At 34.9% G+C, this 24618-nt stretch overlaps 1 protein-coding gene across 4 annotated transcripts in view; it reads left to right on the top strand.

Annotated features, from left to right (window-relative positions):
* Positions 1 to 20972, top strand: part of cacna2d2a (calcium channel, voltage-dependent, alpha 2/delta subunit 2a) — a 412063-nt gene extending 391091 nt beyond the window's left edge. For all 4 annotated transcript variants that reach the window (XM_049479460.1, XM_049479459.1, XM_049479458.1 and 1 more), the window contains 15 exons: positions 765 to 862; positions 1870 to 1960; positions 3788 to 3850; positions 3977 to 4080; positions 4236 to 4334; positions 5719 to 5813; positions 6419 to 6463; positions 7206 to 7277; positions 7377 to 7529; positions 10657 to 10709; positions 10930 to 10985; positions 13061 to 13184; positions 15164 to 15273; positions 15396 to 15478; positions 17261 to 20972. In XM_049479460.1, coding sequence (XP_049335417.1) covers positions 765 to 862; positions 1870 to 1960; positions 3788 to 3850; positions 3977 to 4080; positions 4236 to 4334; positions 5719 to 5813; positions 6419 to 6463; positions 7206 to 7277; positions 7377 to 7529; positions 10657 to 10709; positions 10930 to 10985; positions 13061 to 13184; positions 15164 to 15273; positions 15396 to 15478; positions 17261 to 17383 — 1369 coding nt within the window. In that variant the 3' untranslated portion in view covers positions 17384 to 20972. The remainder of the gene's footprint in view (positions 1 to 764; positions 863 to 1869; positions 1961 to 3787; positions 3851 to 3976; positions 4081 to 4235; positions 4335 to 5718; positions 5814 to 6418; positions 6464 to 7205; positions 7278 to 7376; positions 7530 to 10656; positions 10710 to 10929; positions 10986 to 13060; positions 13185 to 15163; positions 15274 to 15395; positions 15479 to 17260) is intronic.
* Positions 20973 to 24618: the final 3646 nt, after the last annotated feature.

Below are 24618 nucleotides of genomic sequence, written 5' to 3'. Positions count from 1 at the left end.
GTTTTATTATCAAGTCTAAAGTCAGTGCAGTTTTATTTTCCCACAAAATCTTGTAAAAGATAAGTACATTTAAGTTTATGTATATATTTCTTTAGTATACGTACAATGGAAAAGTACATATTTTTAGCATTAATATTAAAACATACTTTAATACATACTAAATGTTCTATTTTGAAACAACTTATGATAACTCTAATATATTTCAGTTGTAATTAAGCTATATTTAAATACAACATAAAAGCATTAGGTTGTGCTTTTGAGTGTTTTTTTTTCATACAACTTCTGCAAACTTATGTAGATTATTGTATGTGTGTTTTTAAAAATCATTTTAAAGCACTTGAAGTATATCGTAAATGTACTATTTACAGAGATGTATATTTTTATTGAGTATAATAAATAGGAAATGCTCTTTGAGTATTCTTTCCCTAATTGTAACATACTTTTAATGCTTTTAAGAATATTCACTTTTCACAAGGGTTCCCTCTGCAGACAACTTTTATGGCGATGAGGATTTCATTTTCCAGCAGGACTTGGCACACTGCCCACACTGCCAAAAGTATCAATTGGTTTTATATTCTTATGATATTCTAATTTTCTGAGACACTGATTTTTTTTATTTTATTGGCTGTAAGCCATAATCATCAACAATAAAATAAATAAACGCTTGAAATAGATCACTCTCTGTGTGTAATATATCTATATAATATATGAGTTTCATATTTTGAACTGATAAGTCTCTATAAAATAACCTGTGTGCTCCTCAGGGAATACTGCAAGGAACTGGAGTTAACCAGCAACAACACGGAGTTCCTGCTGAACTTCATCGCTCTGATGGAAAAAGTCACACCAGACTCCAAACAATGTGAGACGTCCAAACTCATAACTCATCTTCTGCTAAACCAGGGGTGTCCAAACTACGGCCCGCAGGCCATTTGCGGCCCGTTTCCTTTTTTGGAGCGGCCCGCGAGGTATTTTAGAAATAGAATGAAAGTTGTTTTTTATAATGTGAGATTCAAAGTTTGAACGCTAGGTGTCAGAAACGGGCCAAGGAGTCTAAAAGTGGCGAGAGTGTGCATTTCTAGCGCAGAAAATCGGGCCAAAGAGTCTAAAAGGGGAGAGAGTGCGCAGTTGTAGCACAGAAAAACAGGCCAAAGAGTATAAAAGCAGAGGGGGTGCGCAGTTGTAGCACAGAAAAACGAGCCAAAGAGTCTAAAAGCGGAGAGAGTGTGCAGTTCTAGCACAGAAAAACAGGCCAAAGAGTATAAAAGCAGAGGGGGTGCGCAGTTGTAGCACAGAAAAACAGGCCAAAGAGTCTAAAAGTAGATAGAGTGCGCAGTTCTAGCACAGAAAAACAGGCCAAAGAGTCTAAAAGTGGATAGAGTGCGCAGTTCTAGCACAGAAAAACAGGCCAAAGAGTCTAAAAGTGGATAGAGTGTGCAGTTCTAGCGCAGAAAAACAGGCCAAAGAGTCTAAAAGCAGATAGAGTGCGCAGTTCTAGTGCAGAAAAACGGGCCAAAGAGTCTCAAATTTGTCGTAATTAAGGAGTTTAATATTAAGAAACATCATGAAATGAAACATTAATTTGAAAAATCTTAGTTTACACAACACTGTCAAAGATAGATAAAGATAGTAAGTCAGGTAAAATGGTGTGTACATAAAAATAATCAGGAAAATGTATTATTTAAAGTGGAATATTTCATTATTTGTTTTATTACAGAGTCTGTGGCCCGAGACTTCAAATATATTTCTCCTTCTGGCCCCCAACAAAAAAAGTTTGGACACCCCTGTCCTAAACTGTGTGAACAAAATACAAATAAAGTTCCGAAGTAACTCATATATAAATAATAACGTATCTTTGTTATGACTCAGGTGACAACTTCCTGCTGCACAACCTGATCCTGGACACGGGCATCATCAGACAGCTGGTGGAGAAAGTGTGGAAAAACAGGGATCTCAACACGTGAGTACTATAATATCTGTGTTTGGGTATTGTTTAGAGGTTCTTAATATTAAAACTGAATAAATATTGGCATCAGTCATTTTTATTTGGCATCAAAAAATAAATAAATAAATAAATCAAATTACACTATTTTTGTATAAATCATATATTTAAGTGTTTAATTGATACCATTAACATTTAAACATGAAAAACAATATTTATAAACCACACAAAAATCTCTAAAAATAATGTTCCCCTAAGGGGATGCTTTCTCTTTAAAGGCAACTTCACACAATTTTGTAAATAATTTCCAGAAGCAAACTGCAACTAGTGATATTTGAATAACATATCAGAAAATCCTTCTATACAGTTACATTTCAGCTCAAAGTGTAATGTAAATTATACCACAGTGGGTTCCGACCCTGCAATGTGATTGGCTAAGAGGCATTCTATGAGTGCCTTTATCAGCCGGTAATGCACTGTAACTGTAATTACTCCGCCACATACAGGAAACCTAGTAATGATGCAGCGCTTGCAAACCAATATCAAATATTTTATCAAATATACTCCTTATGTTTGTGATAAACAGCTGTTCAGGTGCAGTTTAACCTGATTTATTACCCAATTAATAATTACTACAGCTATTAACTAATGCAGCTCTGCTGCTCCATGCTAAACTGCGCTAAAGCACATGCTTTAGTCATACTTCCTGTATTTACTTTATTAACAGGACAGATCTGACCAATAAGGAATGTGCTCACATGCTTTGCTGTAATGCACTTGCAATTTATCTTGTGTGAAACCAAACCAAAACAACGGGGAAAACTGATTTCGGGCAGAGAAACTAAATATAGTTGGGCCATTCCATCGAATTGGTGCCATTTATTTGTTGTATCTGGTCAATCTCATCAAGTCCACTAATTTATTAGATTTTTTCCTCTCAAGAAAGTCTTTATTTTAAAGAAATGTTTGAATACATGTTCAAATAATCACTTCTGATAATGGCATTCACTCCTGTTACTGGAACTCACTCCTGTTACTCGTACTCATTCCTGTTACTTTCTTATGTTTTGAGTAACAGGAATGAAAGTAACAGGACTGAGTTTTTAGCATAGAATTAGCGAAAACATGGAAAATAGCTAAATGGTGGCTATGCTAATAGCATGAGGACACTGAGCACATTCTAGTGATTTTCCCAAAATGTGTATTTTAAAAATAAGTTACAATAAAATCATTAAGACCAAATATACAGAAAAACTAATGAAGGAACTTAATTTTGGTCTTCCCATAATCTTCAAAAGAACCAGCCGATGTCACTTCCTGTTGTAGATGTGACTTCCTTTTGTAGAATGTTCCAGATGTTTCAGGTGATCAGGGTAATGTGTTACAGTAACAGGACTGAGTGAAACAACAACAGGGACACAACTAAAATTTAAAAAATATATATTATAAAAACATATTGATTTTTAAAGCGTAGATGGGATTTGGAGTCACACAACAATGCAAAAAAGTACATCTCTGAAGGATTTTATTTATCATATTTCATGGTAAAGTTTATAGTTAGAGAGTGGGGTAACAAGTAACTAATGCTATTTTTTCAGAGTTCTAAATGATTTTTATTAATGTTTTTAATTACAAATCTTGCTCTTGCAATTAGGTCAGAGTACAGGACACTATGCTTAAAAATAAAATGTATTTTAAAGTTATTTTGTGTTCACATTTATACATGTCATTTCCTGGGGACTGAAATGGCACAGCTCCAGCAGAATATGCCAGATATTAAAACCAGCCTACAGACAAAACACTAAATTTTCTACATTTGTAAAAATGTGTGTGTGTGTTGTGTAGGTATGGGTTTCTGGCTGTGTTTGCAGCTACAGATGGAGGCATCACTCGCATCTTTCCGAATAAGTGAGTCTGACTTTGTTTCATTTGTTAAATTCTTCGTTTTCCATCGTTTAGGTAAAAAGCAGAGTGTTCTTCGGTTTAGTAATTTTGTGTGTGTGTGTGTGTGTGTGTGTGTTTGTGTGTGATCAGGGCTGCTGAAACCTGGGAGGAGGATCCAGAGCCGTTTAATGCCAGTTATTATCGCCGCAGTCTGGATAACAAGGGCTACATCTTCAGAGCACCGTATCGGAACTGTGAGTTTATCCTCAAGCACATACACACCTGTGTGGTGTCTTCAGTCCAACCCACGTTATTAACTATATAAAAACCCACATTTCCCAGTAATTACTGCTATATTTAAGGTCTGTCTTTTTTCAGCACTTTCTAAACTTTCCTTGTGTTTCTGCAGTGAATTCTCTGCTACAAGACCAAGAGAACGACACCATCGGCATCCTGGTCAGTACAGCCGTGGAGATCACAGTAGGGTCCAGAACCATCAAACCAGCTGGTAAGTTTCTCAAAAATCAGATACTAATGTTGCGTTCCTTTAGATTTCAGATGTTGGAACTTCCTGGAAAAAGTTATTTTAAAGTTTTACCACTTTAAAATAAGACTACCTTTATAAAGGGTTTATAAATGGTTTACAATTAGTTTATTAATAGTTACTAATTAAGTTGTAAATGCCTTAAAAATCATTAATAATCAGTTATAACACATACATAGAAAGGGCAACAATGATCTGTTGTTAGCCAAACAGTAAACCCAAAGCCATCTATACTGTTGCCCTTTCTACGTATGTGTTATAACTGATTATTAATGATTTTTAAGGCATTTACAACCTAATTAGTAACCATTAATAAACTAATTGTAAACCATTCATAAACCCTTTATAAAGGTAGTCTTATTTTAAAGTGGTACCAGTTAAACACACCATCTCATTCAGTGTTTTTTCATTTATTTCTTTATTTTATTTATTTTCTACATTTTAGATTAAAGCTGATGAATGCGATTCCAGGTAATGTTCAATCAGAGAGAGAGAGAGAGAGAGAGAGAGAGAGAGTGCTCAGTCAGAAACTTCACTCCTTTGTTTTTTTGGTTTTACTATGAGTGAGTAAATGAGCTACTGAGCTCTGAGTTTCCTCTTCTGAAGTCTCCATTGCTCCACCAGCCACTTGCATTCAGTAAAACTGAGCAATAGGTATGAAACATCTGACCCGTGAGATTGTTTGAGATACAATGAACGGTAAAAAAAAAAACACTCTGCTGCACTCTGCGTGACTTTAGTTTCCACCCGTTCTCGTTTTTCCGCCCGTTCTTGGGCTTCCTATCTCCTTATAAGGGCGTTTTTTTCACAGCCGTGTCCCAATTCAGTAGGGGCAGTGGTAGTGTATTGGATCGTGACCCTGACAACACGGGTTCGATCCCGCATGAGGAGCGCATGAGTACCTGCTTTGAGATCAACTGTTCTGCAACAGGGTTCAACAACCCTCTGGGCTGGAGAGCTAATAGTCTGTAGCACTCTATCCCATTACACTTCATTTTCCAATACTGATTTTTTTTTTTTTGTGGTCCGTCATGTAATAGCTTGGAAATATCTAGTCCACAGCCAAACTTAATTGCAGACTCCTGTTGTAGGTGGTTATTTTAGATTTCCTGTGAACTCGTCTCAAAATGTAAGGGATACTGAAGCTCGGTTGGGCTGGTGAGACGGCTCGAAGCTGACGGCCAAAAATGTCCTTTGTTTTTAAATCCAAAACTTGAAAGGTATGGCGGGGTGTAAGATAGCAATGAGCATCGTGATGCAGGTTTGGTTACTGTATCATTGATTTCTTGATGTTTCAGTCTCACTGATATACTCTCTCCCTCTCTCTCTCTCTCTCTCTCTCTCTCAGTGGTGGGTGTAAAGATGGACCTCGAGGCCTGGACTGCAAAATTTAAGATCCTTGCCAGTAACCACACAGACAACACTCGGCAGGGCTCTCAGATGGTAAACACACACACACACATACACACACACACACACACACATATGTAAAGTGTAGAGGAGGACTGTGGGTTTGTTTCTGATGATGAATTGTTAAGTGGTCTAAACAATCTGGGTAATGGATAGCTCAAATGTCGTTATTTACTGGCAATCAGAGAAATCAGCGGCGGTTGGTTTAAGGAAAATAGCAGCCTGTACGCTCTCTCAGCGCTCGGTGATAACTGCATTTAACCTCAGATTACTCCAAGACTGCAGTTTCTCTCGTTTCCACAGTAAATGAGAAAGTTTACCACACAGTTAACTCCACCAAACCAGAAAAAAACAGGCACTCCTTACACAGAAACATGATGCACCGTACGGATAAAACACAACAATTTAATGATCTGTTATTCTTTTTAAGACCGAAGCTTTTAATAATGAATAATTGAAAGGTAAAAAGAGAATGAAGAAAAGATTGGCAAATAAACAGATGATAAATCAAGGTAGTAAACGTGTTAAATGAATTTGGAAAATGGGATAAAAATGAAAAATAGAATTATATAAAAAAACAAAAGATGAATTACACAGGAATTTGATTAATGTGGATGATGTGATCTTCTCTTCCTCAGTGTGGACCAACCACTGGCTGTGAAATGGACTGTGAGGCTCATGAGGTAATACTGCTTCTATCTCCTTCCACTGTAATCAGTCATCTATCTATCTATCTATCTATCTATCTATCTATCTATCTATCTATCTATCTATCTATCTATCTATCTATCTATCTATCTATCTATCTATCTATCTATCTATCTATCTATCTATCTATCTATCTATCTATCTATCTATCTATCTTGAATAGCTCTATTTTAATAATGCCAAATGTAGTCGCAAAAAAACATCAAAATGTTATGATGAAACTGGCACTCATCAGGAAAACCCCAGGAAAGGAAGAGCAAGAGTTTTCTCTGTTGTACAGGATAAGTTCATTAGAGTTACCAGCCTCAGAAAAAGCAAGTTAACAGCTCCCCAGATAAGAGCACCTAAATGCTTCTTCACAGAGTATTTTGGTTTGTTTAACACTGTTTTTAAGTTACTACATGATTCCTTATGTGTTCCTTCATAGTCTGGATCACTTCAGTATTCATTTACTTCATTCAAATACTGAAAACAGTGTGTAACTGGTTTAGTGTCATTATAATAATTATAATAATTTAATAATAATTAAATAATCAACCGTCTTAAATAGCTATTAAATAAAATGTCAACAGCACTGATACAATATACAATAACTACCTGTCTATCTATCTCTAAGAGCACCAAAAGAAAGAAAATAGAAAGAAAATATTTTACTATAATTGCACTGTTGTTGGATCCTGAAACTTTCCCACATCTTTTTCTTTTTCTCTTTATCAGGACTTGCTGTGTTACCTGATAGATGACGGTGGATTCCTCATCATGTCCAATCAGATCAACGATATAAACAAGGCCAGGAGGATTTAACATTGAACTCATTGAACTCTCTAATAAAGACATACAATTGGTTGAAGACCTTAAACACCCTCCTTTCTTCTTTCTTCTCCACAGATTGGGATGTTCTTCAGCGATGTGGACCCGGCCCTGATGTACGCACTTTACAACAACTCCTTCTACTTGCGCAAGCAGTCGTTTGACTTCCAGTCGGTGTGTGAGCCCGTCCCCAGCAGCAACACCGGGGCGGCTCCTCGAGGAGTATTCGTGGTGAGTGTTAAAAGTATTCTTATTCATTACTCTGTAGATAGAAGTATAGATACTAGGGTTTAAGAATAAATACTTCTGTAAAAGTTGTAAAAGTATCTACTCAAGCTCAAAAGTAAAAGTACTTAAAAAAAGTACTGGTTTCAAAACTACTTAAAGTATAAAAGTAAAAATAATGTAAGGGGAAAAAATGAAGCCATTAAGAACAAAGGCTTAGGCCACGCCCACAGAGTCCTATAGTGACATTAGCAGAGGGCTAGTTAACATTACTGGAGAGAGAACTAAGGTTAGCGGAGAGCTAGTTAGCGCTGAGCTGGCTAACATACTAACGTTAGCGGTGAGTTAGCGGTGAGCTACATTAACAGGGAGAAAACTAGGGTTAGCGGAGAGCTAGCCAACATAAGCGGTGAGCCAGCTAACATGCTAACATGTTCTGCGTCACAATGGAACAAATATTGACATAGAAAATTGATAACGAATGGAAAACGTTAAGTTTTCATTTTCAATACAATAATTTATTGATGTACTGAGTATCAATTTAAGCAGGTGTGATGGATCACAGTATAAACCAATAGGGAGTCGGAATGGTATATACTTATATGTATATATATTTCTCTACATCCAATCACAATCAGATTCACTCTATCTGGATGAAGAGATTTATATTGGATAGGGTTTTATTTTTAAACGATGGGAAGCTGGATTAAATAAAAATGAGCTGAAATGAAATAGGAGTAACATTTGTGGTGTGTTTAATGCCAGTGAGAAAGCACATAATAACATTATTCTAACATATTAGTCTGTATTCTGTACTTATCTTTTACTATGTAATTTAAGGTTAGCGTAGAGCTAGCAAACATTTGCGGAGAGCTAGCTTACCTTACTGGAAAGAAAATTAAGGTTAGCATTGAGCTGGAAAACATTAACGGAGAGCTAGCTAACCCTACTAGAGAGAGAACTAAGGTTAGCGGAAAGCTAGCCAAAATGAGTGGAGAGCTAGCTAACATTGCTATACTGGAGAGAGAACAACAGTTAGCGTAGAGCTAGCGAACATTAGCGGAGAGCTAGCTAACCCTACAGTAGAGAGAACTAAGGTTAGCATAGAGCTAGCTAACTTTAACAGAGAGCTAGCTAACCCTACTGGAGAGAGAACTAAGGTTAGTGTAGAGCTAGCTAACATTAGCAGAGAGCAAGCTAACCCTACAGTAGAGAGAACTAAGGTTAGCATAGAGCTAGCTAACTTTAACAGAGAGCTAGCTAACCCTACTGAAGAGAGAACTAAGGTTAGCGAAGTTAACATTAGCGGAGAGCTAGCTAACATACTATCGTTAGAGGTGAGTTAGCTACATTAACGGTGGGGGGGACTAGGGTTAGCGGAGAGCTAGCTAACATGCTAACATGTTCTGCATCAGTTTGATAACAAATGGGAAACGTTAAGTTTTAATTTTCAATACAGTAAATTATTTTCTACTTAAGAAGTTATGAATACATTTTTAAGCCTTAATTTCTTAAAAAGGGCTTAAAAACATTAAATTTGACTTTTAAAATGGAGCAAGAACCCTGTTTAAGAAGTAGAACGTTCAGATAATTGTGTGAAAATGTAAAATTATTGCTCCATTAAAGTATAGATAACCTGCTGATCCATGTTTTTGCTCATTTTCATGCGATTTGCACTACTATGCTATCACACTGGATATCTTAAGTTTTACATATAGCACAATGACCAGTCAGGGCTTAAACTGAAGTAGACACTTGGGACAAAACAGTAATTCACTTTCAAGAGGTAATTTTCATTATTTAGGATCTATTTGAGAACATTAAATGCAGAGGAAAATGTAAAAAAAACAAAAAGCGCCTATTATATTTTGAGTTTATAGTGTGTGTATGGATGTTGGTGATGATTAGCTAATCATTCTCTACATTTCCTGGTTTATTAGGGTCTTGTCAAACAAAGTACAAAATTTGAAAACATTATTTTAACAGCATGGGAATTTATACTGCATTATATATAAGGTGTCCACCAGGCGTCACCAAAGGCTTAAAAACCTCTCCAGAGCGCCCCAGTCTGATACAGAGGTGAATCTGTCTCTATAAAACAACATTTTAATATTTTTTTGTTTCTTTGTGATAAAATAAATTAATGTGAGTCCATCTCAGGGTAATATTAATATTTTTTTGATGAAATGACACATAAAATCACATGTTTGCGCGCTGTGTGCGCTGTGTGTTTTAACGTTTGGAGAGGGGTGTTTTTTTTGTGACTTGGTGACGGTTTGGCATGCCCCTCCCCCAGCCATTCGGAGACCAATCAGGGCAAATTACGTATCAGTGTTTTCGTCTAAGGGTGGACTATTGGTTGAAATAGGTGTCAATCACTTTTGTGACGCTGGAAAAAGCCTATGATCTGATTTGATTGGACAGCCCTGAACACCAGCGCGATCCAGCGCTCACGCCATTGGTTCAAAAGACGATCACTCAAGAAAAGTAGTGGATTGTAGACCAATAAAAACCACTGAATCTAGAAGAGGACACCCTTAGCTTTGTATTCACGTACAACTTTACGGAAAATATTCCATTGTGTAGTCGCTGGGAGCTTGAGAATACGACGTTACGGCTGCGCTGAAACTAAACGCATGTTTTTGAGGAGCCGTGAGCAGGCAAATAAAGGACTTTATGGATATTTTACCTGCGGTTCAGTGCTGTATTGTGGATGCTGTGATAGTAAGTGAATTTTCAATAATATAATATGATGTTATTTTATACACTAATATTATTTTATAAGGCTATTTTGTTGGGGAGGCGTGTTTCTCGTGTAAACAATGTGAAAAAACAGGCTGTTTTCAGTTGGCGATTTCTGGCGACTAGTTTCATGTAGATGGCTGTAAATTTGCATGCAGGTAGTTAAAGTAGTACTAAAGAATATGAGTCGGTTATTTGGTCGGTATGTTTAGAATATTTGACGCTTTTAAGCGTTCTGATTTACATAGTCAGAACGGGCCCGCCGGCGGGCCCGCTAGAGGGCGCTTCTGCAGTAAGAGGTTAAGTAAGATAACCAAGTATTTGCAGAGTTAACAGAATAGTGTTTTATGGTGTTTTATGGTGCTTTAACTCTTTTTTTTTTATCTTCTAGCCCACTATCGCCGACTTACTCAACGTGGCCTGGTGGACTTCAGCAGCAGCTTGGTAAGAGAACATTCCTCAAACATACAGTAAAAAAACAACAACTCTCCAATCAGCAAACATATTAAAACATAAAACCTAGAAAACACAAAGCTGATGTTACAGATTGTATTTCTGATATGCACTAAACTTATTATTGTTTAAATCATCTAAATCATATTTTCTATCATGTTTTATTGGTTTTAAATGAGAATCATGGCAATTTCATGTCTTTGTGCTGCAGGTCAATCTTCCAGCAGATGCTTTATGGTTTTGCCTACCACAGCTGGTTCATTACAGGTGTGTACAGTACAGATGTTCATCACAAACTATGTACAGTACCAGTCAAACGTTTGGACACACATTCTCATTCATTTTATTATTTTTTATTTCTTTATTTTATACAGTTGTGGTCAAAAGTTTACATACACTTGTAAAAAAACATAATGTTATGGCTGTCTTGAGTTTTCAATAAGTTCTACAACTCTTATTTTTCTGTGATAGAGTGATCGGAACACATACATGTTTGTCACAAAAAACAGTCATAAAATTTGGTTCTTTCATAAATTTATTATGGGTCTGCTGAAAATGTCACCAAATCTGCTGGGTCAAAAATATACATACAGCAACAAAATTTGTCAATTTTGGTGATGTAGCGAGTTGTGTCAATCAAATTAGCTTCATGTCATGGCCTCTTCACTTCTTGTAAGTGATTCTGATTGACTACAGCTGTTGACTTCTCATGAGCCCATTTAAATAGGGCTCATTTGACCCAGTGATTAGACTCAGCTACAAAAGCTACAATGGGAAAGTCAAAGGAACTCAGTGTGGATCTGAAAAGGCGAATTATTGACTTGAACAAGTCAGGGAAGTCACTTGGAGCCATTTCAAAGCAGCTACAGGTCCCAAGAGCAACTGTGCAGACAATTATACGCAAGTATAAAGTGCATGGAACAGTTGTGTCACTGCCACGATCAGGAAGAAAACGCAAGCTATCACATGCTGCCGAGAGGAGATTGGTCAGGATGGTCAAGAGTCAACCAAGAATCACCAAGAAGCAGGTCTGCAAGGATTTGGAAGCTGATGGAACACAGGTGTCAGTCTCCACAGTCAAGCGTGTTTTACATCGCCATGGACTGAGAGGCTGCCATACAAGAAAGAAGCCCTTGCTCCAGAAAAGGCACCTTAAGACTCGGCTGAAGTTTGCTGCTGATCACATGGACAAAGATAAAACCTTCTGGAGGAAAGTTCTCTGGTCAGACGAAACAAAAATTGAGCTGTTTGGCCACAACACCCAGCAATATGTTTGGAGGAGAAAAGGTGAGGCCTTTAATCCCAGGAACACCATGCCTACTGTCAAGCATGGTGGTGGTAGTATTATGCTCTGGGGATGTTTTGCTGCCAGTGGAACTGGTTCTTTGCAGAAAGTAAATGGTGTAATGAAGAAGGAGGATTACCTCCAAATTCTGCAGGAAAACTTAAAACCATCAGCCCGAAGGTTGGGTCTTGGGCGCAGTTGGGTGTTCCAACAAGACAATGACCCAAAACACACATCAAAAGTGGTAAAGGAATGGCTAAACCAGGCTAGAATTAAGGTTTTAGAATGGCCTTCCCAAAGTCCTGACTTAAACCCCATTGAGAACATGTGGACAGTGCTAAAGAAACGGGTTCATGCAAGAAAACCATCACATTTAGCTGAACTGCACCAATTCTGTCAAGAAGAGTGGTCAAACATTCGACCTGAAGCTTGCCAGGAGCTTGTGGATGGCTACCAAAAGCGCCTAGTTGCCGTGAAAATGGCCAAGGGACATGCAACCAAATACTAATGTTGCTGTATGTATATTTTTGACCCAGCAGATTTGGTGACATTTTCAGCAGACCCACAATAAATTTATGAAAGAACCAAATTTTATGACTGTTTTTTGTGACAAACATGTATGTGTTCCGATCACTCTATCACAGAAAAATAAGAGTTGTAGAACTTATTGAAAACTCAAGACAGCCATAACATTATGTTTTTTTACAAGTGTATGTAAACTTTTGACCACAACTGTATATTCTCAACATTGTAGATGTTATTATAAAAGACATAAAAACAATTTAGGGACACACATGGAATTACGTAGTAAACAGTAAAAAAAGTGTTAATCCTCCACATTAATCCTCTTTATTATTACTCTTTATTATAGACTTATTCATCCATCTTTCATACTGTAACATAATTTGTGGGAGTACATTTTCTACTAGTCTTAATAAAAATTATTCAGGTTCTTTAGAAATGATTTGTTTGTATTGCAACACGTTTAATAATATGGCTCCAGATGAAGATGAGCATCCTGCACAGTTCTATATCCTGTGTGTGTATTTGTGTGTAGATGAAGTTGAAGCAGACAGCATGGACTCCAGAGAAACCAGCTGTGTCACAGTACAAACACAGTTCTACTTCGGGAACATCAGCAGCTCCTACAGCATAGTGCAAGACTGTGACAACTGCTCCAGGTCAGATTTACCTGTTCATTTTAAGGATTTTTTTTTATTTCAAATCAAATGAAGTTGTGGCTGTGATTGAAATCAGGATAATTTTAAGGGCTTTTTGTTTTTCCAAAAGACAGCTTTAAAAAAGGCTCCTTTATAAAGGGTTTGTAAATAGTTTGTCATAAAGGAGTTTATTAATGGTTATAAATTAAGTTGTAAATACTTTAAAAACATTAATAAGCATTTAATAAACACATAAACAGAAAATACCCCAGTGATAATGACTTATACATATACATGACATATGTAATAAAATAATATATAAAGTCAATTTGACCCGATGCATGTTTAATCATCTAAAAGACGTCTAAAACCAAAAAAATCCAAACAAGTTTTTTAGTGTTTCCCTAACTTATTATTATTTAATAAAACACAATAGTTTTACATAATATTGAAACATAACATTGGAAATTTAGTTTTAGTTTTTTGTATTTGCAGGGGGTGGTTGTTGCAAATATGTAAGATGAAACATTTTCATATTATATGTTGATTACACTCATTAAAGCAAGCAGAAGATGTTTCATACTAAAAAAAATACTATTCAAATACAAATATTTGTATATTGTATTGACCATTACAAAATTGGTCAATTTGACCCGTTACATAACAGGAGGGTTAATATTATAGTTATTATAGTTAAATGAATAAAGGTATTAACAGAAATGTTAATGATCACTGATGGAAAAGACAAAGTATATATATATATATATTACTTATATTACTTATGTGTTGTTACTGCTTATTAATGGTTTATAAGCTATTTAATAAACTCTTTTGTTTTACTATTTTAAAGCGGTTTAAATAAGTGGTAATAAATTAGCCATTTATTATAAAAGGAATACTACATATAATGTGTGTGTGTGTATATATATATATATATATATATATATATATATATATAGAAGATCTGATGTTTAACAGTATAAATGAATGTGGAATCATCATCAATATCGTACATGACAGACCACTGTTGCCCTTTTTACTTATGTGTTGTAACTGCTTATTAATGGTTTATAAGCTATTTAATAAACTCTTTTGTTTTACTATTTTAAAGCGGTTTAAATAAGTGGTAATAAATTAGCCATTTATTATAAAAGGAATACTACATATAATGTGTGTGTGTGTGTATATATATATATATATATATATATATATATATATATATATATATATATATATAGTACATTTACAATTACTATGCAAAATACAGGTACAGTAACCATGCACAGTATAGTTAGTAGTTAGTAGTATATATGTATATATTGGGCCCTATCTTACACTTGCGTAGGTGTGTATTCGTGATGCTCATTGCTATCTTACACACCGCCAACAGTCTATTTGTTTTAACACCTTCCGCCTGCATCGTTTAAATAGCAACAGTGCTTCTAAATATATCTACACTGATGGGTGTGGTGGTCTGAAAATTAGGTGTGTTCAGGTATATTTCTGGTGTATTGCTATCTTGCCAACGAAAACACAGCTGCATTACTGACTGAATACAACGTAGACAGACACCAACAATCAGACGTTCATTGCTATCTTGGGAGTGGGTAGTTGCACTGTTAAAATAGCAATCTGCCAAAGTCAGAGCGCACCAGACTCTTAAAGGGAATTATGAGCAAGGGACAGGCTGGTTGGTTTATTTCATGTTACGCCCAAAATTAACCACACCCATGACTAATTAAGAGACTTAGAACATGCCTTTTTTGTGTTTGAGCCACGCAAGGTGTACTTTTCCTGTCGTTATAATAGCAAAGACACACTGACATGCCCTAAATCAAGCTGCATGGTGCACAGTTGACGGTTCAACTATAGGACCTATAGAGTGCATAGTAGCATTGTTTCAATTACTGTACACAGTACAACTATAATTACTTATTATAAGTGATTTTGTAAATTCCTGTATGCAGTTGTATTGTAATAAGAATCTTTGTGTTTCTCAGATTAATCCACGCCAAGAGATTAAATAACACCAACCTGCTGTTTGTGGTGGCTGAGAAGCTGCCCTGCAACACCTGCGATATAGAAAAGTTGTCTCAGGATGAAGTAGAGTGTATCCTTCTCCAAATCACCTGACCTGATTTTTGTTAATATTCTAAATATTCCTGAATTAAATTGATTTAAATGGTTATGGTCTCTCTGGACTGTAGAACTTCTTTAACATCTTCCATTCAGTCAAGCAAGAAGATCCCTGTATGGACCTGCCGCCACCACGATATAGAAAAGGACCCTCCACCTGCTTCGATTACAACATAGCAGTACGTGTACCATCATACACATTAAAACTTTTCTTTCTTTTTTATGTAGTTTTTTTTTATTATACAGCTCTGGAAAAGAAATAAGAGTAGTTGTTTTAATATTACCAAATTAAAAACCTCTGGAATATAATCAAGAGGAAAATGAATGATCACAAGCCATCAAACCTGAACGAAACTGAACTGCTTGAATTTTTGCACCAGGAGTAAAGCAGCATAAAGTTATCCAAAAGCAGTGTGTAAGACTGGTGGAGGAGAAAACTTATTAACTGTGATTTAAAAAAAATAAACAGGGTTATTCCACCAAATATTGATTTATGAACTCTTAAACTTTATGAAGTATTTTTTGTTATTTCAGCCATTTCTCATTTTCTGTAAATAAATGCTCTAAATGACCATATTTTTATTTGGAATTTGGGAGAAATGTTGTCTGTAGTTTATAGAATAAAACAACAATGTTCATTTTACTCAAACATAAACCTATAAATAGCTAAATTAGATTAGATTAGTTCATTGTTTAATAAAACACTTTGTACTTTTGTATTTCTGTTGCTACTAACATAGCGCTAACATAGTGAATCCCATAGAGTTGCTAACGAGCTGAGAAACGGTTCTTTCTTTTCATCTGCTGCTGCTTATTTCTCCTCATACTCATCCCTAAGTTGTTCCTAGGATAAGTACACAATGAGAATATATCTTTAGATTTTTAGACCCTCTTTTTTGTGCTTTGATGCACTTTTAAGTTGGAAAAACAAAAACTACAGCAGACTAGTTCATGCTTTCATCCACTTTTATTCTGGAAAACAATATGTGTATATTTTTACTTCCGTCGTGGTGAAGTGGGTACTGCAGTTACTGCCGGCTGGTAAATAAATAAAAATATCTCTCATTAACAAAGGACAGAAAATGGAGGGAAAACGGAGCGAGAAATAAACCCTTAAACGTTTAACTACAACCTAAAACAATCGATTCTTCACGAAAATAAGTTTTAATATGTTTTATAAACAAAGTTAGAGCAGTATTTTTAACCTAAAATATTTTTTAAACTATTATTATGTATTAATAAAAATTCAGAGCTCAGCACCTACAGAGAATCAGAGACTGCTGCTGAGGGCTGGTGGCTCAGAGGGATGAAACAGCGTAACTGCAGTTCACCACTTACCAGCAGGGGCCGCCAAAACTCCATTTTAGAATATTGAAAAGTCTAATTTTATAAAATTCATTTAAAACAACGGGATTTTCTTACTCTGTTACATATAGGGGTGGGCAATATTATATCGTATAGAATATATCGTAACACAGAAATATCATATTAAAAATCCATATCGTGATAATAGGGCTGTTCTGTCTTAAAAGTAGTCTATTATTTACTGTGAAGCTTTAGGTGTATTTATTGTATAATTGTTTTAGTTTGCAGTTTATGTGCATGCACTAAATATTCTGCAATATTTTTTGCTGCATTATATTATTTTATGCTATATTATTTATTTTGCCACATTATGATTATACTGTTATACTATTATACTATATTCCTGAAATGAATGAATTATTTTAGTTTTCCTATACCGCCAAGTATATCGTTATCACAAAAATACCCTGAAATATCGTGATATTATTTTAGAGCCATATCGCCCAGCCCTAGTTACATATACAGTATATTTACTAGTATTAAATAAAAACTATTAGAGTTGAATTAACTCTATAGAAGTTGATTTTTTTTTTTTACGTTTGCATCATTAATTTGATTCGTTCTGGGTTTTTTTTTGTGTGTGTTTTTTTTTTCAGGAGAATACGACAGACTGCGGGCGAGGATACTCCTTCCGCCCGTCGATCTACACTTTACTCCTCCTCCAGCTCCCTCTCCTCTCTCTGGTGTCCCACCCCCACATTTTACCCTTCTCCCTTTAACTTCCTCCTCCGCCGACCTCCCTCTCCTCTCTGTAATTCTGCATTTCTCCTTTATCTCCCCTCGCTCTAGTCATAGGTATTAAAGGGACTTCCCGCTGCCCTTAATACGGAAGCCCGGCATACTGCTTCATCCACTTAGCTTCACAGGTTGTTGCTTAGTGACCGTTGCAGAACTTTTATCGTCTCCTGCCAATCAGCAGCTTTTTTTCGTGGGAGGAGGAGCTAGAGGTTTCTTTGAGGAAGAAGAAGCTGAGGAAGTCAATGACGCATTCGACCGTCGGGCGGCGACGAAGCCGCTGTGGGAGGGAAGACGAGCGTCTGGAACCCCCGACGACGTGGGAGGGGCAGTGCGGAAGAACATGGATCGAACGTTCCCTCGCTGTACAGGGGGAAAATCGCGTTTTTGTCAGACTCTGCCTTTACAGTTCAAGTCATCCTCCTCATCCTCCTCATCTTCATCCTTTACAGGCCAGCGACTGCCTCCGGTCTCGCTGCTTTGCTGCTTGCCTAATTTGACATGGGGCTACAGAACCTTCTGCCATTTTCTAGAAAAATCAGTAATGCAATCACAGAACTTTAATCAGCTAACGGGAAAAAAAAAAATAAATAAACGAGTAACAACCTGTGAGTATTTAAAGCAGCATACCTCCATACATTAGGATATAACCAGAGAGGGAAGACGATAGATGTTATTTATGAAAAAATATCATTTGTTTATTTATGCACTATATCTACTTCTTGCCAAAATGAGATAGACTTGTTGCGTGGTCTTATTTTTTTAGCCAAACTAGGACGAGGAGAAACACGGGAGAAAAGCAAAAGCAACTCGCGTAGTACGTAGTAGAGCATCATAAGAGCAGATAGGGATAAGAAGGAAAAACCTCGTAGAAGAGAGAGAGAGACCAGGCCTGTATTTCAATTTGCCTCATTTGCTCTCTTCTTTTCTTTAGTCATATAAGGGCTTCATTAGGCATATCTTTCTGTTAGGATGGTCAGTAAACTAACTATAATAGACGAGAAGTGCTGAGAAAAAGAAGAGAAACGAGAGAGAAACCGTGACTGTGGTTGCAGTAACTCTTCCATGTTCTCAAATATATAGACAAATATACAAATTGGATATCTTGAAATATATATTAATATATTAATATATAGACATCACCAGTCTAAAATACTCCATACTCCATATACTCCATAAGTGAGGCCATTTTTAAACTCAACATATTTAGTATCAAAGTCAATATCCTGGTTCTCCTATCAACTGCAGCTTAGTCTGGCTAAAGATCAGTCTGCGAAAAAATTACAATTAAAAATGCGATGAAGAATAATATCACTTTTTGCCATTCAGTGTTGGTCTTGTCATCGGGAGCACATCTACCCACATAGTGTAGTTTTGATTTAAGTTGAAATGCACATTTTAACACTCATTTTAACGTCCGTACTCAAAAAGTAAGTAGTGTTATTGATGCGAAGCACCAAAATCTGTTGGAATACTGAGAGAATGCAAATCTTAAACCTGCTAAACATGAGCGAGTGAAGTGCTTGAAAGTGCTCACTGTACAAAAGAAAGGCAAAGAAAAAGTCACATTCGTAACTTATATTATTGGCTATGACTAAAAGGTTCTACAAACGGTTCTTTAAGCATGGCTTTCTTTGGAAGAACCACTTTTTTCAGAGGTTCCATTATGATTGTTTCTATGCATGTTTGTTATAATAGAAGAAATTGGTGAAGATCCTTTAGATCAAAAACTTTATTCATATGACAAACATGCTAAAACATCTTAATGGAAGAAAAAATGGAAGGGAGATTGTTCTTTAAAGGCCAATATTAGCAGAAACGTTGTTTTTAAGAGTGTATTCCAAGTGATTTTCAAGCTTTTCAATCAGGCTAATTATCACAGACTATAAAAATAGAGTTTTTAATGTTCAGATCATGCGGAAAAATAACAATTTGAAAGTGAGCATTTATCTTTATATCCCTCTTTTTTGTGCTTTGATGCACTTTTGAGTTGGAAAAACAAAAACTACAGCAGACCAGTTATACTATATGATTTTTTTTTTTGAGTGAACAGTGTATTTGCCTGCATTAAATCAACACTTTTAGAGTTAAATTAACTCTTCAGGAGTTGCTTTATTAATTTAATAATGAAAGTGTTGATTTTACACAAAATTGTGCATTTCTAGGCAATTTCTTTCTTCCAAACTCCTCCGTCTTTTCTGAGCCGCAGCCTTCAGAGTGTAAAGCTACGAGTTGGGAACTATTTCTCACAGAAATAAGACCAGACTGGCCTTTAGTACAGTAGGGTTATTTAAGTGTTTTTTGATTCGTTTAAGAATATTTTGCCATAGCCTCCGGAGCAGACATAGCCAACTGTTGTTCTGGGGACCTTCTGTTATAATGCATATATATGCATATATATATATATATATATATATATATATATATATATATATATATATATATATATATATATATCTTTATTCTTCTTTCTTTTACTTGCCCCTAATGTAGAAATCAATTTTAAAAGATCTAAAGTGATCTCTGAAGGTGGAAAGCTCTGCTGTGTATCAGTTAATTTACATAATAAGGAGTATAAAAAAGCGTTTCCTGACCTTTTTAAGGGCGCCTGGTGGCGTCCATAACTTTTAGACCTACCACAGAGGCAATCAATATACTATATTCTATATACTGCACACTGGTGAAAGTAATGTCATTCACTGTGGAGTCTTTAACTCTCTTTAACTCTCTTCACAATGCTGTGACTGTTGAGGACTTGTAGTAGAGGTCAACTTGAGCTTTTATTTATTTATTCATTCATTTATGTATTTATTTATTTATTTATTTTAATAGAATGATTTGAATTTTATTTGAAGTCTTCTGGGTTGTGATGAGCTTCAGTATGTTGTATATGTGTGTATATGGTTGTATGGGGTGGCTGAACTGGCTACACAGTGATGGCCAGCTTTCATTGCAGGCTTCTGTAATACACTTATTGTGAATGTGTGTGTGTGTGTGTATGTGTGTGTGTGTGTGTGTGTGTGTGTGTATGTACATGTGTGTATGTGTGTGTGTGTGTGTGTGCACCTTGTATGTATTGTCTGCTTACAAATGCAGCAGCAATTGAAGCAGTGTTTGCTGTATTCAGCTGGAAAAATCAGTGAAAATCATTTTATTTGCAAAAAAAAAAAGAAGAAAAAAAAAGAGAGAAAGCATCCCGGATGTCTTGTCATGGTGGGAGAAGAAGATGGAGTAATGTTGTCCCGTTTTGCAGGTGTGAGAAGAATGTTTTTCACGTGTCTTTTTTTGTCTCCGGCTTGCGATTCAGCTTGTCTGCCTTTGTACACAAGAATGATCACACTTAAAAACCCTCCCTGGACTTTCCATCTCACGGTGTCTCCCTGTAATTGCTCTCTTTCTGCCTGTTTTTCTATTTTATTACATCTTTTATCTGCTTTTCTTCTCTCTTCCTTTTCTCCTTTATATTCCATCACACTTTATCTTCCGTATTGAGCACAGGGCATACAGTGTGTGTGTGATTGGAGGAGTCTGTAAATCAGCAGTATTCTGCAAGGACAGGCCATGGAATGTATAATAACACTGCAAAAAAATAGTGAAAATCCTTTTAAATGTAGCCTAAATATCTAATATTTCTAATATTCTTACGAATTTTTACAAAATCATTTGCTACTATGAGCCGTTTGGCCATTTTGGTCTGCTGGATTAGCCAGTAGACTTCTTCTGAGGGAGGGATCTGTACCTACTGTCTGTGGCAAGTTAGCAGATGAGGGAGATGTAAGAACTTTCAAAAATGAGTTTTGTGCTTCCATCACAGTTAAAAATGTGTAGTAAAAGCAACAGCTTATTTGCATAAACGTGAGAGAGCCCTTAAACAGCTCATTCTAGAAGGGACTAAAACTGGCAAGAATATAGCTGCTGAGATCAAAGAGGCAGAAAATTGTGCAAAGAGGTTAATAAACATGTTTTGTATAGACCACAGACCTATTCTAAATAGTGTAAAAAGAGGTACTGTATATGTACCCTTTAAGTGCTTTAATCTACTAAAAGTGTCGAATTCAGGAAAACAAATGACAATTTATTTAGCATTTTGTCTAGAAATAATGCTTAAAACAGGCAAATATATCTGCCAATATAATAAAACACTTTCAGTAGATGAAATTGCTTAAAAACAAAGAATTATAAGTTAGGAATAAGTTAAAAATGAAAACCTCAGACAGTACACAGCCAGTAGTGGATTAGCCAGTAGACTTCTTCTGAGGGAGGGATCTGTACCTACAGTCCGCGGCAAGTCAGCAGATGAGAGAGATGTAAAAACGTTTTGAATAATGAGTTTTGCGCTTCTATCAAAGTTAATTAATAACAAGCTAACAGTAACATGTGATACACGCTCAACATAAATATGGGGCGTGGCCAACAACAGCTTATTTGCATAAACGTGACAGCGCCCTTAAATTACTCATTCTGAAAGAGACTAAAACTGGTAGAAATAGAGCTGGTGAGATCTCTTTATGTGAGAGTTATTGATAGAATAAAATAATACATTTTATTTGTGGGCACCTTTCTTGACACTCCAGGTCACCTCACATAATTCAACATTAAACAGACTAGAATATAAAATACACAGTAAAATAAAAGTACCGAATAGTATTAATAATCACAAATCATAGGCAACTTTAAACAGATGATGTGGCAAAGAGGCTAAGAATTGTGAATTGTGTGCAAAGAAGTTAATAAACATGTTCTGTATAGCCCATAGACCTATTCTAAATAGTGTAAAAAGATGTATATGTCCCCTTTAAGTGATTTAATCTACTAAAAGTGTCTAATTCAGGAAAATAACTGACAATTTATTTAGTATTTAGTCTAGAAATAATGCTTAAAACAGGCAAATATATCTACCAATATAATAATAGACTTTTGGTCGATTAAATTGCTTAAAACTAAGAATTAAAAGTTCAAAATAAGTTTAAAATGAATAAAAACAATATTGTGAACAGTACAAGAATTAGAAATTACAGATATTTAAACTAGATTTAAGAGGATTCCTCCTGCTAGGATTTTAGTCTGTGCAGTGTATACACTTAAGGGACAACACACACACAGTTCGGCTCATTAGGAAACATTAGAAGCACTGCATCACCATCATTAATGTAGTGTGGTGTTTGTTATCACCAGGGCCATGAGCACGAGTACACACCATTACCCACTAGTGCTGTTAATGTAGGCCTGCTGTCTGTCTGCACCGTTCACAACTCCAAAACACTTCCCGACTGAACTCTATGGAAGCTCATTTTAATTGTCTTTTTTATATAAATCCTGTTCTGTTTCTGACAGCAGTTTGTTAAATAGTAAGGAATTATTTTCTTAAAATTATGACATTTTCAATATTCAGTCTGAAAAAAAAAACATATTTTGGGGGGAATATATGCCAGTACTTAGCTAAATTTCATATTATGTGAAATAATATTTTTTATTTTTAAATTGAAAAAAAAATTTAAATGTCAAAATCAAAAGAAAACATAATTATTTTGAGATAGTCAAGTTATTTCAAAATACTAAATGAATATTTAGAGAATATGTGCAATAAAATGAAATACTAACTTATTGGGTTTGGGAAAATACGTATGTATTAGAAAAACATAGTCAAAACAAAGTCAAACATATAATATAAAATATAAAATATATAAAATATTTATTGAAAAAAATATTGCTTCCAGATATTAATTAAAATAAAAATATTATATTATTTTAAATAATTTTATATTATTTAAAAATATTAAACTAATATATATACATATATATATATATATATATATATATATATATATATATATATATATACATATATATATATATATATATGTATATATATATATATATATATATATATATATATATATATATATATATTCTTTTTTTTTTTAATATATATAATTTTTAATATATAAAATGTTTAGTTTTTTTTGCCAAAAATAAAAAGCTGTATTAAATAAAACTACTACATAGTGTTTGGGAAAAGATGTGATTACATAAAAAAGTGCAGAATTCATTTGAGAACAAAACTGTAAAAATGTTATTACTTCAAGATACTAATTTAAATATTTGGGGAAATATTTCCTTATTTATAAAAAAAAAAAAAAACGAAAAATGTGGATAAATGATTCCAATATATAGTTTAAATATATAAAGTCAAAATTTAGGAAATAATTTTAAAATACCAAAGATTTTAAAATAATAAATTAATATTTGGAGAATATATGCAATAAAAAAATGAAAATAAAGCTTAAATAAAGCTTAAAAATATTACTTATTATTTATAAAAAAAAAATGTGCAGAAAATCAAATCAAAATTGAAAAGAAAACAAATTATTTTAAGATACTTTGTCAAGTTATTTTTTTTTATATTTAATGAATATTTGAAAAGGAAACATCTGCACTAATTTGAAAATAGTTAAAAAGCGAAAATGAGGAATTCATTTGAGATCAAAATTGTAAAAATATGTTATTACTTCAAGATACTAATTAAAAGTTTTGGGGGACAAAAATACTGAAACTAATATTTGGAAATAGTTTATTAAAATATTTATTTATTATTTTTTTCTTAATTGAAGCCCAATAAGTGATTATATTAAGATTAAGTTATTGGAAATGTTGAGAAAGTTCTTAATTTCAAGTTATTTTAAGAACATTTTTGAGAAGTTAAGCCAACAGTCTGAGAAAAGCCAATAAGTTTTAGTTCATTTTAACCTACTGGTGCCAGTAAACTGAATAAGAGACATATAAAGGCACATATAGACTTCCATTGACTTCATGTTAATGACACATAGTCAAATATATAAAACATATATATATAACCCCGCCTCCATAAATGCATTAAAACACACTCCTCAATCACAGAAACACACACAGGGGGGCAGGAGATATTTTACCTTGTGAGCTAAGGAACAGCCTGGTCTTCAGGCTTTCACCTGTCATGTCAAAATCTGTTACCTGACTGATTGTGTTCCTCCTCTCATTCTGCTGCTGTGTTCTGATTTTGTGTTTGAGCGAAGGGCAGAACTCTGACTACAGCTGACGCTAAAGCTAACGCTAAAGCTAAAAGAATCAATGCCTTATCCTCCATCCCGTCTTTCAAACTCGCTTCCAGAACCTGCTCCTCTGGGTTTCTGTGTGAAAGAGAATGTTCAGATGTTTCTAACGTTGGGAGTGACGGCAGGAA

Source organism: Astyanax mexicanus, chromosome 5, assembly GCF_023375975.1.
Source record: "Astyanax mexicanus isolate ESR-SI-001 chromosome 5, AstMex3_surface, whole genome shotgun sequence".
Taxonomy (NCBI): domain Eukaryota; kingdom Metazoa; phylum Chordata; class Actinopteri; order Characiformes; family Acestrorhamphidae; genus Astyanax; species Astyanax mexicanus.
This window is presented reverse-complemented; position numbering and strand designations above follow the sequence as displayed.